Source organism: Phytophthora parasitica (genome assembly GCF_000247585.1).
Source record: "Phytophthora parasitica INRA-310 unplaced genomic scaffold supercont2.17, whole genome shotgun sequence".
NCBI classification, from domain to species: domain Eukaryota; phylum Oomycota; class Peronosporomycetes; order Peronosporales; family Peronosporaceae; genus Phytophthora; species Phytophthora nicotianae.
Window position 1 is genome coordinate 457,804 of NW_008649003.1, and position 15,391 is coordinate 473,194.

A 15,391-nucleotide genomic window follows, 5' to 3' on the forward strand; every position below is an offset into this window, starting at 1 on the left:
TTGGGGGTGAAGCTCATCTCAGGTTCGTTGTTGCCACCGAAAAGAAGGTCGCTGTAATGGAGCAAAATTTCTATCTATCTATCTTCTTGCAGAATCCCGCCAGCTACGAGTCACAAGAATATTTTACTATGCAGCGAAGAACCATCCTCGCCAACATGAGGAAGACACTTGCTGATTCACAAGAACGCGGGCAGTTACAACAAAGCGAAGAGCTGGAAACACCTGAGCGTGCGTTCAATACACCACACGTGGCAGGGCTAAACAATGACGAGGGTGAAGAAAGTCAAGTTGCTGACAATCAAACTTTAGTTTAGCTGGGCTTCTGCCGTAGTCTAGTTTGAAACCCTATCAGACAGGATCCAGAGAAAAGTTTTGCTAGCCGAGATCACCGTAGCATTGCCATACATGTTCGACCAAATCCGTTTTTAATTCATAGTGAAGTTCTTCGTCTTCCAGCACTTGCATCGCGTTTGCTATCATTGCGACTGGGCACTCATCTGGTACACCAACTTCTGCCGGGCTGACCCATTCATCTTCGAACAGATACTGATGATTCAGTGAGGGAATTCGCTGCTCGTCTTCCACAATCATGTTGTGGAGGATAATGCAAGCTAGCATCACATCCTTCATTGCATCGACACTCCATAGTTTACAAGGTAGGGCAAGAATTCGAAAGCGTTGTTGTAATACTTCGAAAGTGCGTTCAACGTCCTTGCGAGCAGCTTCCTGTTGGACAGCGTAACACTTACGCTTGTTGCCTTGGGGTGCACTGATACTGGATTGAAAAATTGCCCAGGCAGGATAAATTCCATCTGAATGATAGTATCCCTGATTGTACGTCGCACCATTCACAGTGAAGGAAATTTTGGGGGCAACATCGTTTACCAGGTCATTCAACAAAGGAGATCGCTCGAGTACATTCAAATCGTTGTTGGCGCCAGGCATGTCATCGAATGCATGCCAAATCCATAACGACTTAGAAGCCACTGCTTCCAAGATCACCGTCGAGCACTTCTCTTTTCCCTGAAAAGCTCCTTGCCATGCCGTTGGGCAATTCTTCCATGTCCAGTGCATACAGTCCAAGCTACCAATCATGCCCGGAAAACCGCGTTCAGCATTCTCGACAAGAAGTATTTCCAAGTCATCCTTGGTCGGCTTTCAAAGATACTCTGGACCAAATAACCGGATAATATTGCTGCAGAACAGCTTTAAAGTCTCCAACACTGTGGACTCAGCCATACGAATCAGCTCATCTAATTGATCTGCTGATGCTCCATATGCCAACATCCGTAAAGCACACGTTACCTTCTGTTCTGGTAGGAAACCAGGACGTCCAGTTGCGTCAATGCGCTGGACGAAGTAGCTGCAATCTTCATCCTCAACCAGGGCGATTGTAATGAGCTCAAAAAAGGTCACGACGCATACGTAATCGCCTGCGAAAGGCACCTGCAGTAGCCATGAACATTAATGGTCATTAAAGGAGAACATTTCGTTTACAGAAAATAGCATACCCTCATCGTAGACTGGGTTGTCACCAAAGTAGTCGCTCATTAGACGTTCTCCCCATATTTCTCGATCCCGATCTTTATTTGCTCTCCTGCCTTTGATAGACCCGCCTTGTTTGCCCCGCGCTGCGCTCGTGTTGTCCACCCCTCCCTCAGGTAACATGTAGGGGAAATAGTATTCTTCTTCCGAGTCGTCGTCGTCCATACTTGACGTCACCAGCGCTTCACTCCTTCGTGAGTTTCTGGTAATGCGGTATTTAGAGAGATCTTTTGTGTCGTAGTTTGATTGGACAAAAAAAATGTTAAGTCGCGCTGTGAGTTCCAAACCGCTGTAGACAAGATGCAATCAGGAGTTCTATTCTAAAAATTAAGGTCCCATCCGCCTCAATAGGACTTGCAAATAAGTCTAACCGCTGGAGATGCTCTAAAGTTCATTTCCAATCTCCAGCGACAGTCGATATTCGTCTCGTTCACACCCATACATCTGACCAATCTGTGAATGAAACCCTTGCTAAAAGTTCGCTTGAGCCTACAATAGTTCTGTTGTAGATTCTATGAGATGTGGTACCTCGAATTATTAACCTACGAGTTACAGAAGGAATCCCATCCCGCCGAAAAAAACAATCTTTGCATTGGACACTTTTTTTAAAAGTGTCCAAAACTCAAGTTTTATCTTCTTGCAACGCCACAATACTCTGTTATTGTGCACGTAGGCAGTAGAGCAGTCGCAATACTTTTAAACACAGAGCTTTACCAAGGTAATGTCAGGAATTTTTAAAAAATGAAGTTTTCGTGAAATCAAACACTAAAACTGAAAACCATTATGCATTAGAGGTAATTTTGCTGAGCACGCGGAATGCGTTTTATAGGCTAATTGCACGTATCTCCACAATTGGCTCTGATAGTGAAAGGGTAGGACGAAGAGTTGATATCAATTTGTATCAACACGCGATGAGATTACCTTAAAGTTTCAGAAGATTTATTTCCATAATTTGTGGGAAATTCCGCTAAACTTCCCGCAGCTAAGGATGCCTGCCTATGACACGGATGCCGATCCCAAGATCTCGAATGCGTAGGTTTGAAAAGACACACAATCTCGTGTGGTGTTCCCCATTTCGACGCCACTTCTGGCTTTCTTCAAGTCGGAACGGAAGCCAGCCAAGCGATCGTCCGTCGTTCGCATTAATCTGGTGATGCTGCTCTCTCTCTCTCGGTGAACCAAAGTGTCCGCGCCTCACCATTTCCGAAAAGATGACGAATAGCAACAGAGGGCCAATTGGACTTCCAATACGGCGCGTCCAGAGCCGCAATGCGCTGGCCATGTCGGCCATCCAGGAGGAACGTTCCAGTCTCGATAATGTGCCAATAGCGGTCCCCGTCGCGGATTCGTGCTCCACGTCTCCGACCACTTCATCCTCGGGCTCCGATTCGAGTCCAAGCCAGCAGAGAGTGGCTGGTTCTATTCGATCTCGTCCCGCAGCAAACCGCGATAAACCTTCAACTGCTAAGACTACTGCACGGACGAGCAAGTCTAACACAGCACGATCGCGTTCCATTGCCAAATTTGAGGAAGTCGAAGCAACTACTACTGACACCCCCTCTCAACCGCCTACTAGACCTCTGCGAGCTCAATCGGCTCGAACATGGACTCCATCTTTCGCTGATATGGCTATGCCTACCGTTAAAGGTATCACGTCTGCAGTGGCAAGGCAGATGTATTCAGTAAGATCTCGTTCCAGTGAGGATGACGCGAAGACGTCGAAGACAGCGCAGTCGCCTCCTAAGAAGGCAGCGAAGGCTCGTTCAGTGCGGTCTCGCCCGGTATCCTGTTTTGACGATTCCCTCTTGGACGAGGAAGCGAAGAAAGCAGCGAAGGAAAAAGCACCAGTACCAAAACCTACTAAACCAGCCAAGTCGCTTCGATCGCGTCCCGTTCCTTGCTTTGAAGACCTCCTGTCATCCGGTCCTGCGCCACAGACGAAACCGGAGGGTTGGAAACCCCGTGCAATCGGTACCCGACCAGCCTCAGGCCCCACGTCACGAGCACCTCGATCGAAATCCTCCGCACACTTGTCGTCCTCTCCTTCATCATCGGACGGATCATCGGATGATGGAAAGTTCTCAGTGCGAAGACGAGAATCGAATCCTCCGCCGCGTAAGTTGACACGTCCGAAATCGTCTTCAAACTTGACTGCAGCTGTATCGAAACCAGCCAAGCAGAGTCGAAGCCGCCCCCGATTCCCGTCGGAGGAGGATATCTCGGTTAATCGCCCTCGCGCTTCATCTGACAGCGGTCAAGGGCTAAAAGATGCGCTTAAGCTCAGTGACGAAGACTTCCGTCCACGAGCGTCGTCGTATTCAACGTCAAGCAAGAAAAACATGAAATCTTCATCACGTCCACGCCACTTTGAAGGGAAATTCCAGAATCGACGAGGTCAGTCGCTCTTGTATTTTTCCCTATTCCCACCTGAGAAGCTGGCGATGCGAGGAATTATTCTGCACTTGCACGGTATGGGCGACCACTGTCGACGGAATACTGCACTCTACGAGAGATACTGCCAAGAAGGTTTCGGTGTGATCACCTACGACCTGGTGAACCACGGAGCGAGCGACTACGACCAGTACAACACACGCGCGCACATCAGCAACTTTGACGATTTCGTTGACGACACGAACGATTTCATCAAATTTGCCAAGACAAACATTTACAAGGTCGCTCTAAGGTACTGGAGGAAGCATCACCACCCTCGTCACCCCCACGGAAGGGAGAAAAAGCGCGAGTCACCGCCCGAACTGCCGTTAATCATCACCGGCACGTCGTTCGGAGCTCAAATTGGTCTCCACACGGTACTCTCAGGCCAACACAAATTCCACGCTGGGGTCTGGGCGTCGCCTAGTATTGGAGTCACATGGACTCCGGTGTTGTGGGCTCAGTGGAAGTTTGCCAAGCCGCTGGTTGCCGCGTTCCCGACGGCCAAAATGATCCCTGCCATTCAGCACAACTTGCGAAGTCGAAACCCAGAATTCCTGAAAAAATATCAAGAAGATCCTCTGACCAGCAGCGATATGATCACTCCTCGCAGTGGCCACCAATCGCTCACTGCCATGATTCGACTGCAGCAAGACAAGAGAGTTTCGGACGAGGATTCCTCGTTCTGTGCGATCCCCATGCTGTTCCTTGCTGGATCTGACGATCGCATTTCAGATCAACAGGCTTCGTTCAGGTTTTTCCATCGCATAAGCAATTTGGACAAGTCTTTCAAAGTCTTTGACGGCTTGTACCACATGATCTACGAGGAACCTGAGAAGGAGGAGGTGCTCGAATATCTAGTGGAGTGGCTGCACAAGAGATTCCCACTTGAGACGCGACACCCGAACGATTCTCACTTGAATGTGGTGAAGAAACTGGAGCCGTCGATCCGAAGCTACAACTACGTCAAGACAGAACGTACAGAACTGTGAGGGAAGCATCTAATACTTTTCATTACGAAGATAATAAATCAAAATCATGAACTCTAAAATGTGAGCAATGTGGTCTCCAAAAACTCGTAAAATGCGCTATCAGGGTCCGTGACGAGGTCTTCTGCAGCTCCATACTCAGCAACCGTCCCACCTTGCATCACTATGATTCGGTCGAAGCCCAGAACCTGGTCGAGTCGATGTGTGATGAGAAAGATCGTTGAGTTCACGAACTCCTTCTCAACAACTTCAAGAAGCTTCTTATCGCACTTTTGATCCACAGACGAGAACGCTTCATCCAAGATGAGAACCCGAGCAGGTTTCAGAAGCGATCGCGCCAGCACCAGCATCTGCCGCTCGCCCATGCTCCAGTTTTCTCCATTCTCTGCCAGCCTCATGTCTAGGTTCGTCACGATCACTCGGCTTGTAGCTTGCTCTCCAGTGTAAACCTCTTCTTCGCTAACTTCGCCACCGTCACTAACTGGCCCGGGGGTATCACAGAGACCAGTCTTGACTAGAACTTCCCATAACGCATCGTCATTAAACTCCTTGAACGGGTCTAAGTATCGACGAATAGAGCACCGATAGAACAACGGGGTTTGCGGGATGATACAGATCCGACTACGGATGTCACGCAAATGTAGACGACTGATGTCTACTCCATCGATACGAATCCGACCACGTGGTAAGCTGTGCATTTGCAACATTGCCATGGCAAGCGAGCTCTTGCCGGATCCAGTTCTCCCCACAACGCCAATCTTTTCACCACCAGCAACTGAAAACGTCACGTCTTTCAGTGCGCAACTTGATAGATCGCTGTCTTTTTGTGCCATGTCGTATCGAAAGAATACGTGATCGAAAACGACAGCACCAGTCGTAGGCCATTGAAGAGGAGCACTTAGGCGTTGCTGGACCCCCTTCTGTTCTATGTTTTCTTCAGGTGGAATATGCTGGAACTTTTTCAGGTTGGCAATGCTGAACATGTTGACCGAGCTGTTCAGGATCCCCACCGAGAACGAGACAAAGTCACGCTGAATACTGTAGATACAGTGAAGCATCAGACCCAGCGTGCTCGCTTGTAGTCCTCCATGTGTCAGAAGAAGAGCTAAACAGAACAAGAAGACCGCTACCAAAAGGCTGCATCGAATATACAGCCAATGAGTAAACACCTCCACAACGGTGGCTATCCGTGATCTATCGTCAACCATTTTGCCGTGATGCAGACAAACACGCTCCACCTGGTCGGCTCCAAACGAGCGGATGACTGCAGCTCCGTCCAAAGTTTCTGAAACGAAATTCAGGTCTGCAGCCTCAAGTTCTGCTCTCAGCGAGTAAACCTGAGCAAATAGACGCTTGTCCACCATGCCTATGCACATGTACGCCGTCAGAGCCGCGAAAACTGCGCCTGTAACACCCAGCAGATAGCACATTATCCCTAATGCAGCCGCAATCGATACAGTACTTCGAAACAGAAACACCAAAGGGAACGACATCAACCCGTCGATCACTTGCATATCCGTCGAGTAACGCGCCAGGATTTCACCGATTGGAGTTTGATACAGCACAGACATGGGGGCACGGAGGAGGGACTGGGTCACGTCACTGAAGGTACTCTTAGCACGTCTGGAGAGCACATAAAAGATCACTGCAGAGCTAACAAGCAGAACAACGAACGCTGCGACGCTCAGCAAACCGTAGACGACCGTCGCTTTCCACATATCGACGTACGTCCACGTCATATTACTCCAGTGCACCAACCACAAGCTCTTCGCCACCTCCACGAGACCGTAAGTGACAAAGAGAGCGCAGGCGATTAGAGAAGAATTACGTCCACGACTCGGCCACCAAATCTCCTTTGCAACTCCATCCACTGTGTGCCGAGTCAAGTCACACTTAGGGATTAAAGCCACTTTCGACGCCGATCGACGGCCCCCGTGGAATATCCGTGTCCGAACCTCTTGAATCTGCTGGTTATCCATAGCAAATGGGGAGTACTCTTCGCCCGTATTCTCCTCGTTGCGACTAATGCGCCAGGGCGGAATATCTGCAAGCCGACGAGCACGACGGCTTGCGGTTCCTGTGGAAGTTGAAGAGGATCCACCGCGACAGGTCTCCGCCACTGAAGTTTCATTAACGTGCCACAAGCGATCAACAAAACCGGACTCCACGACTTCCGGGTTGTGCGTGGCAACAATAATTGTCTTGTAGCGAAGTAACTCCAGGAAACATTTCCGAAACACGTCGCTTTGTACAATGGCGTCGGCACTAGCCAATGGGCGATCAAGCAGATACACGTCTGCATCAGAATACAGAGTTCGGGCCAGAGCGATGCGAGATTTCTGGCCGCCAGAGAGGTTAATTCCTTTCGGTCCGACCATCGTGTCGTCTCCATCGGGCAAGCTCTCGAGGTCTTCCAACAAGCAACAGGCATCCAACACGCGATAGTACTTGGCTTCATAGAAAGGATACCCGAAAAGTACATTTTCTCTGATGCTCAGAGTCTGTAGCCATGGCTGCTCCGAACAATACGCGACCTTGTAGTGTGGTGACAGAAACACACTGCCCTTCACACAGGCAACGTCACCTAGGAATCCAGTCAGGAGCGTCGTCTTCCCGGCTCCAGCCTTTCCGTGGATCACTACAAGTTCCCCTGCATTCACACGCAGGTTGACATTGGCCAGAACCGTCGTGGGCGAATGGTATCCTACTGATAAATCTACATTCTCCATGACAGCCACAACACCATCAGGGTACGTCTTGCGCTCTGTCTCCTCTGTAGTCCCATCAGTCGTATCGATGGCGAATTTATCGCAATACCGGAGATAATGGCCGATTTTACGCAGTCCAACACGCCCGTCGATCATTACTCGGATGCCCATAATCAGTCCGTGCAGTTCAACTTGGACATGGTCGATCAAAATCAAAGCTGTGAACACCGTGGCAGGCGAGAAGAAACCTGCACGCGCAGCTAGGGATGTAAAAATCGCGACTGATGCGAACGCTGGTGCCTCCCACACACAGCAGTAGCGAAGAATTCGGAAGGCTGCTTCCCATAACTTCCTCTTCTCTTCTTTTCGTCTGGCTGACATGATCTTGGACAGGATTTTATCTTCCCACGCGTACAGTTTGATGGACTGGATCCCTTTAAAGCACTCGTTTACTGTGGCCAGCGTCTTGGCCCGTTTCTTGGTGTACCATTGCAGCATCCTGGCTGAAAGCGCCGTCAACACTGATAAGCCGCCTATGATGACAGCCAGAGACGACAGGATTACAGTCGCGCTTGTCTGTAACGTGTGGTGTAAGATGAAGAGCAGTACCGAGAGCTGAACAGTGGACGTCCACATGTCGTGGAATCGGATGAGCAGCCAGCTCAACTGTACGAGGTTGGACGAGTAGAGCGTGGCGATGGCGGCGATACTGGTGCTCGTGCCGTGACGGCCCTTAACTGGCCGTTGAACTGACTTGGCGAAGACTAGGAGACGGATAGAGGACACGACACGGAGCTGAGCCTTGAACATCCTGAAGCGCGCGTGGCGGTCGAACAACACGGCCAGCATGACGGCCACGTGGATACCTACCAGCAGCAGTAGCAGCTCCAGCACGGACCGGTGCTCGCTCTCGGGGTCCATGGCGGCTGTCAACAGTTTGAAGAGAAGTATAGGGACGCAACAGGCACTTATGGCCGAGCACAATCCTAGGCCACCACTGTACACGATGGCGCGCCACTCAGTGCGCAAGATGGCGGCCATCAGATCGCCGGTTGCAGTGTACGCGGCACGGAAGCGTCTCTCGGCCTGTTCCGACGTATTCTCGGGCTCAAGTGTCCATAGATCTTGAAGACGTAGGCGGCGCGCACCTCCGAGCGCCACGAGTGGCTCCACGAAGAGAAAGCCGAGGCGTGACAGCCAGGACGCTGAAGCCTCGTTAACCAGACACGGCCGGAGGTCTACGGAGGCGTTGGGAGGATATTCGGGGATGAAAGCGGCATTAACCTGTGCACCTGAATGCGACGAAGAAGATGAACGACGCCGCACTCGGCATCGTGCGCTGGATCCGACGCTAGTGCCTTCACCACCGCCGTCGAAGGTGCCATAGCGGTCCATGCTGGACGCATCATACGTCATACCACGAATTCAACTACGTTTTGTAATTCATATGCTGAATTAATTCGTATTTAGAGAAGTGAAGAACGGTATGATTATGTTGAAGTGAAACTTTGCTCCTGTGCTGGGCCAGGAGAACTCAATTGAAGTGTGCAGTCTTCGTCTCGTGAAGACTCTCGTTTGTGGGAGATTCAGTTGATACCCTACCGGGTGGAGGCGCGTTTGGTGAGCTCTGTGGACACCTATACTCTTCACATGGCTTGAGAATCCACCTGCACGGTGTCTTCACTCGACTAGCGTGAGCTGCGAAAATGCCACCTGGCTCGCCCTAAAACCCAAGATATCAACACATGAGCCACGCACTATGCGCCGTGGAACCGTTTGGCTGTGTCGGATGGTCAATTATTACTCCAGAGAGCAAAAAAAATATTCAGGATCATTTTACTTGCTGTGTTCTCTAAAAACACAGCAAGTAAAATGATCCTGAATATTTTAAACCCTGCAGCTCGAAGAGAGTGTATTTCGGTGTGCGTGACGATAGGTGGGATGCGTTGACGATGAGTGAGTGATCACTTCACAGCAAGGATGCAACTTGCAGCACTGCAATAAGGAGGTGAACTCTCCGACGTTCCGGATTGAAATCCGAAAGCTTCAACTGCTTGATATTTGCTGCGATACCATGCCATTAAACTCTGCGATGCCTGCAACTGCTGCTGCTCGGATTTTCTCCAAATAGACCCTATGGATGCAACGCGAACAGATAGCCTTCGGGGACTGGGAAAGCCGCCCAGATGGCGGATGCTTCACCTGCTGCGGTTCAATCCAATGCCAGCAACCTGGGGTGCTCCGCGAGCCAATCAAGGCTAGACTGTGCTTTGTAGGCGTAATCTGGCTTGGATTCGCTGCCTTGGGCATCCTTATGCTTTGCAGATGCTCGTCATCTCCCTGTGTCGCCGTCTTCACTCCCAAATTCGCGTCGTCCAACTCAATCAGCTGCTCCATTCTATCGCCTCCGGCACAAATGCCTCCACTTTCCTCGACGACAGAACACGTGAAGCCTTTCGTTCTTGTTCCGGTGAAGAGGAGTGATAGTGACACAAAATCTACTAAGGTCTGCCAAGATGGTTGGCTCGAGAAGGTTTTCGAACGTCAAGAAGTCGTAGAATCGGAGAAGAGAAAGCCGAAACACAAGCGGAACTTCATCCAGCGAACGTTGGGGAGTCTGACACACCACCACAATAAACCGGAGTGCGATTATGACAACCACAGCTACCAGGAGGAGTTACAGCAGTACATTGTAGAATCGTCCGCAAACCTGCGCTACGATGACGATGAGCCATTGGGCAGTTCGGATGAAGACACGTCCGACGAGGATTCTGATCCGGTGTCGATCTCTCCACGCAATGCCGAAATCATTGACTTTTCCGCTTCGATCGTGTCGATTTCTTCGGACATGATCGAGGAGTTCGTTAAACCACCCGTAGTCGTGCCTCGGAAGTATCGTACTCAAGATCGTCAAGGTGGTGTACTTGTGGCCGGGCATTACGTGCTGTTTACGAATTGGGCGTTCAAGCGGCAAATGCGACACATGGGTCGGTTGAGCCCGCTTCCTGAGCGCTGTGAAGCTCTGCTTCCATATATTGATGAAGCTGTTGAAGAGGTCTCCATTGGGGTATACTCTGGAAAGATCGTAGAGCTGTAAGGTAGTGTTTCTGTGGACTAGTGCGTGTACTTGTGCTAATTTATAAACAAGAACGACCGAGCGGAAGTCGCGTGAACGAAGTGCAACCTGATGATTTTTTTTTTTTTGGTCTGGTTCGAGAGTTTGGATGCCGTTCCAGTGCAAGACCAACTGAGAAGGGGCAATGGTTGACTGTGCTCCTTCACTTCTTTTTTTTTAACGCAAATCCAGTGATTTTTTTTCGAGTTTTTGTATCAAAAGAGCTCAACCGATATTCTCTACTATTGGCAACGTCAATAGAGAGAACATCAATACTGTAACTGGTTAACTTAACTCTAAACAACTATTTATCTGCCATTTCGCGTCTCAAGGGGAAACCTTGCGCGTAGCCACTGCACAAGATGATCGATAGCGTCCTCCTTTTGAGTATCCTCGAAGACGAAGTGGAAACCTCCATCAATCAACTTGAATTCCTTATCAAGATTCCCCATGGACGCAAAGAATCGGATGGCGGCCTGCTGATCGGAAACGCCATCGTTTGAGCCTGCAATGAAGAGCATCGGAATCGTACAGAACGCGCTGTCTGTTTGCGTTACGCGCTTGTCGTTCTGAAGTCGCTTGATGGCATTTAATGCCTCCGTTCCACTTCGCACAGTCATCTTTTCGATACATGTGAGCGGGTCATTCTTGAACGCTTCAAGGAACGCTGGATCTCTGCAGAATAAATCATGACTCACAGCAGGAACGATACGCGCCTTGGGGATAAACATCGCCAGCGGAAGCAGAGACTCAGCATACAGCAGCGGGTTCCACGTAACTCCTACCGTTGGTGCGGCCCAAACTGCAGCGTGGAATTTATGCTGAGCTGTGAGAACTGTGTGAATACCGACGAGTGACCCGAGCGAGGAACCGATAATAATCAACGGCGGCTCTGGTAACGCCACAAGCCTTGGATTCTGTCCGTGCGGGTGTCGAGGGTAGTGATACTTTCGCCAGTATCGAAGCGCATCGGTGTAAATAGAGCGCTTGGCGTACGTGATGAAGGCATTCGTATCATCCACAAGGTACTGAAAGTTGGTGATGTGTGCGCGCGTCTTGTGCTGGTCCAAGTCACTAGCCCCATGGTTTGCCAAGTCGTACGAGATGACACCGAAACCTTCTTTGCAGAGCTCCTTGTAAAGATCGATGTGGCGGCGACAGTGGCTACTGCTACCATGTATATAGAGAGCCACACCACGCACAGGCATCTTCTCTGGCGGGAAGAGTGCGAAGTAAAATAAAGACTGGCCTCGTCGGTTCTCAAACTTGCCTTCATATCGTCGGAATCGAAGCGGGATGTCTGTGTGGTTCGATGAAAACGAAGAGCTTGATGTCGAATTGGCAGGTGACGGTGATAACGACTCGGAAGAGGAGCTGAGCTCGGTGACGTCCAACGCCTCGTCGTCCATGAAGCGGATTGTTCTCTTGCGGTTCGAGTTCCCGACTTCCTTGATTCCAGTATCTGATAACTTGGTGCTCATGGGCATATGAATTCTCTCGGACATTCGAGAGGCAGGGCGGCTCCTCCCCCTCAATGTGTTCTTGACGTTCGGCTGACGGCGGCAGTTCGGCATCGTTTTCGAGACTGAGAGCCTCGACGGATGTTGGTCAACTGGGAGAAGCTGTGAATCGGTGGAGGGGGTAAGAGAAATCCGGCTACCCTTTGCGAAGGTCATTACGAAGCTCACCACATCACGCAAACCGGAGTGCAGATCTTCTTGGAGAGCCATAGAGGACAAAACCGTAGAGGAGTCGCCAAGCCGGTTCTTTGGAAGCGTTCTTTCAGGTGGTGCAGGCAGCAGATCTGGAGATCTCCAGCCAGAGGAGAAGATGATCGAACAACGAGAACGGGCTCTCTTGAGGCAATCGGTTCGAAAGAGCTGACTCAGCGAAAGCGCTGAAAACACTGCGACATTGGGACCTACCTGGACACCGTTCTTCCGCTACTTCTATAACATTTTGTAGTGTAGCACAGCTTGAAACCCCATACCTCCAGCTGGAGTTGCATCCGTTTTGACTCCATCCGTTCTCTGAGAAGACTTCTCGATGCCAGGTCAGCCGCCACCAGTGGACGATGGACTCCGTGCAGGAGACATTCGCAAGCACCACCGAGCCGGTTATTTCCCGATCCACAAAATCGGTTTCCTGCACGCCATCACGCTCGTCGTCACACCGGAGGGTTGCAAGATTCACCTTCGCGAAGGGCGTGTGCATTTCTTGTCGAGTCTTGTCGGACGGTGAGGAGGCCCAAAGACGTATGAATCGGTTTGGAGTGTACCTATCGGGTTCAGCATTGCCGCAGGTTCCATCAATGAGAATCGTTAAATGTTTGTTATTTTGTTAATGAACAGCGACTTCGACAAAGCTTATTAAAGCACGTGGTGGCAACACTTTCGTGGGGAAGTTAGTGCACCTGTGACTATGGGAACTCATGGAGTGACCTTCCCGCATATTCTGCAGTGAAGTGTGGATCATTTTCACAACGACAAGCATTAGAAGTCATGACCAGTTGTCATGGCTTCTAATGCGTTATGTGAATCCCATGCAGTTTACGTCGAAGTTCGATGGTCGACCAAGCGATTTCGCAAGACTGAACAGAGTTACTATTCTACCTTGCATTATTTCGTGTACATGTAGCATATTGTCTGTTAAGAAGCAGGTATTGCGCTGGCACTCCTCTAATTTTTGATTCTCGAAATTTTAGCTAACACGGACAGCGAAATTCCATAATTACAACGATGTCAATTCATACATGTACCGTATAGCACTTGTACATTTACATATTTGCAGATTGCGTACGCAGTAATTCGGCAGCTCTGAAATCAAGTTGTGCACAAATGTACGCGATCACAGCATGTTGATAGAATTGGTCTGGATGGTTTCGCCAGTTTTTAGTATTAATAGTTGCTAGCAAGCAGGGCTCCCGAAAAATCAATTGGTATCACAATAATTGCAATCAATGTAGCGTAATTATTGCTTCCAGCGATTTGGTTGGCTGAAAGCAATTATTTACTACAATGTAACACATTTAATTTATATACGGATATGACCGGTAACATGCTTGAGACCAGTCGATGAAATGAATGGCTACCAAGTTTTAAATGGCTTACAAGCCTTGTCGGGACTGCCCTCACAGTCATTCTACATTTGCAACGCTCTCTAACAAACAGATCGCTCAATTCTACTTTCGTCCAGTACTCGACGACCAGGAGGAGCCTATTCCTGCCTACTTTCGCTGCTGCTGCTCGGTTGTGCACCAACAGGCGCCACGGATTGGCTGGAGCAACCTGGCCCAGCACGTCAAGACTCAGCATCTTGACTACGCTGAGGTCATGCGTGCTACAGCCCCAGTCGCTACCGGTACTCTCGCACCGTGGAATCGCGAGCACAGCCTGAACGTGTTCGGCTGGATGAGCTGAATCATCAAGAGCAATTTTCGTCTTCATTTTTGCGAGGACGCAGAAACACGCATGTAATTTTTTGAGTTTCTAATCTGTTGGTTTTAGCTGTGTACTCTGACTTTGTGTTGCTGTAGATCACTAATCTATGGTGCATCAAGCCAAGAGACGCTGTACAACGGGTTAGAGAGCGTGACGCGTCACATAGAGGCGGCAATCAAGGCCGACACGCCGAAGCGGCTTGATAATCAACGGGTGGTCGTTTAACTAGGAGCACTATCTGGCCGTGTTCGGTTGCTTTGAAAAAGCGGGAATAGCACAATACCCGCTGCTGGTCATGGCACCGCTGGTGAACTCCCCAACGGATGACCACTCCGTAGCGACCCACCTGACGTTTCTACGAGAGATGCTGATGCGCGACTACAACAAGCGTGTAGATGACTACCTGTTTATTGTGGGAGACAACTGCTACACTAATCAGCGCCTTGATAACCTCTTGAGTGTGTCACTGGTCGGCGGTGCAAGCCACCGCCTGAATCTGGCGGTGCAGAACTTTTTCCGTGAAGTATCGGACGATTTAGACAAAGTCAAGTCGCTGATGGTCAAACTGAAGAGTTTAAACCAATCCTCAAACCTCAGGTAATTTTTAACGATTTTTGTCCAATGATTGCACGTTAACTTTGTTAACTCCGTTTTAGGTTCAAAGCTCCATTGAGGCCCCTGCTAAGTCAGGACACTCGCTGGAGCTCCACGTTTTGTATGATCCATCGCAACTTTTGACTGCTGGAGTTCATTAAGGACGACGACGACCTAGTAGCCGACGACCTGCCCGATCCAGCTGCCAATCGCCGCTTGCGCAAGCTCCTGGAGGACCTGTCGAAAGTCGATTCTGTCAGCAAGGAGTTGCAGGCTTCTACGGTATCACTCCTGGACGCGCGTGTGTACTTCGATGGACGATTGGATTCGCTGCCTGCGCTGGTATCGCATATCGGTAATGCTACTCTTTGTATGTTTTCAATATTCGCACTAATACGCTTTCTATTTTGGTGCCCGAGCTGCGATTGTGCACTCGCTTCATTTTGAGGCTGCGTGTGTAAAAGTACTCGACGGCAAGACAGCAAAACTGACGAGGGCCGAGACTGCGTCTCTGCGCCGCTTTGCTGTCCAGCGTGAAGAGACTTCCGTTGCAGCAGCGGTTGACGATGC

The 15,391-nt window shown here is 49.9% G+C and overlaps 7 protein-coding genes across 7 annotated transcripts; 4 read left to right on the forward strand and 3 right to left on the reverse strand.

Annotated features, from left to right (window-relative positions):
- Positions 1–375: 375 nt before the first annotated feature.
- On the reverse strand, positions 376–1,710 carry PPTG_09158 (hypothetical protein; the record flags this gene model as incomplete). The annotated part of the gene is made up of 3 exons (XM_008904028.1): positions 376–1,084; positions 1,169–1,433; positions 1,512–1,710. The coding sequence occupies 3 exons, from the start codon at positions 1,708–1,710 to the stop codon at positions 376–378; spliced, it is 1,173 nt and encodes a 390-aa protein (XP_008902276.1).
- An 878-nt stretch (positions 1,711–2,588) lies between these two features.
- PPTG_09159 (hypothetical protein) lies at positions 2,589–5,074 on the forward strand. The gene has a single exon (XM_008904029.1). The coding sequence runs from the start codon at positions 2,757–2,759 to the stop codon at positions 4,965–4,967; it is 2,211 nt and encodes a 736-aa protein (XP_008902277.1). The 5' UTR covers positions 2,589–2,756; the 3' UTR covers positions 4,968–5,074.
- Positions 4,964–9,100, reverse strand: PPTG_09160 (hypothetical protein). Its single transcript, XM_008904030.1, has one exon. It carries the CDS (start codon positions 9,086–9,088, stop codon positions 5,021–5,023), a length of 4,068 nt encoding a protein of 1,355 aa, XP_008902278.1. The 5' UTR covers positions 9,089–9,100; the 3' UTR covers positions 4,964–5,020.
- A 988-nt stretch (positions 9,101–10,088) lies between these two features.
- PPTG_09161 (hypothetical protein) lies at positions 10,089–10,846 on the forward strand (the record flags this gene model as incomplete). The annotated part of the gene is made up of 1 exon (XM_008904031.1): positions 10,089–10,846. The coding sequence occupies one exon, from the start codon at positions 10,089–10,091 to the stop codon at positions 10,767–10,769; it is 681 nt and encodes a 226-aa protein (XP_008902279.1). The 3' UTR covers positions 10,770–10,846.
- Positions 10,847–10,990: 144 nt separating this feature from the next.
- PPTG_09162 (hypothetical protein) lies at positions 10,991–12,406 on the reverse strand. Its single transcript, XM_008904032.1, has one exon. It carries the CDS (start codon positions 12,359–12,361, stop codon positions 11,096–11,098), a length of 1,266 nt encoding a protein of 421 aa, XP_008902280.1. The 5' UTR covers positions 12,362–12,406; the 3' UTR covers positions 10,991–11,095.
- Positions 12,407–12,833: 427 nt separating this feature from the next.
- PPTG_22477 (hypothetical protein) lies at positions 12,834–14,206 on the forward strand (the record flags this gene model as incomplete). Its single annotated transcript, XM_008904329.1, has 3 exons — positions 12,834–13,024; positions 13,248–13,414; positions 13,983–14,206. 3 exons carry the CDS (start codon positions 12,834–12,836, stop codon positions 14,204–14,206), a joined length of 582 nt encoding a protein of 193 aa, XP_008902577.1.
- A 316-nt stretch (positions 14,207–14,522) lies between these two features.
- On the forward strand, positions 14,523–15,282 carry PPTG_09163 (hypothetical protein; the record flags this gene model as incomplete). The annotated part of the gene is made up of 4 exons (XM_008904033.1): positions 14,523–14,824; positions 14,884–14,937; positions 15,056–15,191; positions 15,241–15,282. The coding sequence occupies 4 exons, from the start codon at positions 14,523–14,525 to the stop codon at positions 15,280–15,282; spliced, it is 534 nt and encodes a 177-aa protein (XP_008902281.1).
- Between the last annotated feature and the right edge of the window lie 109 nt (positions 15,283–15,391).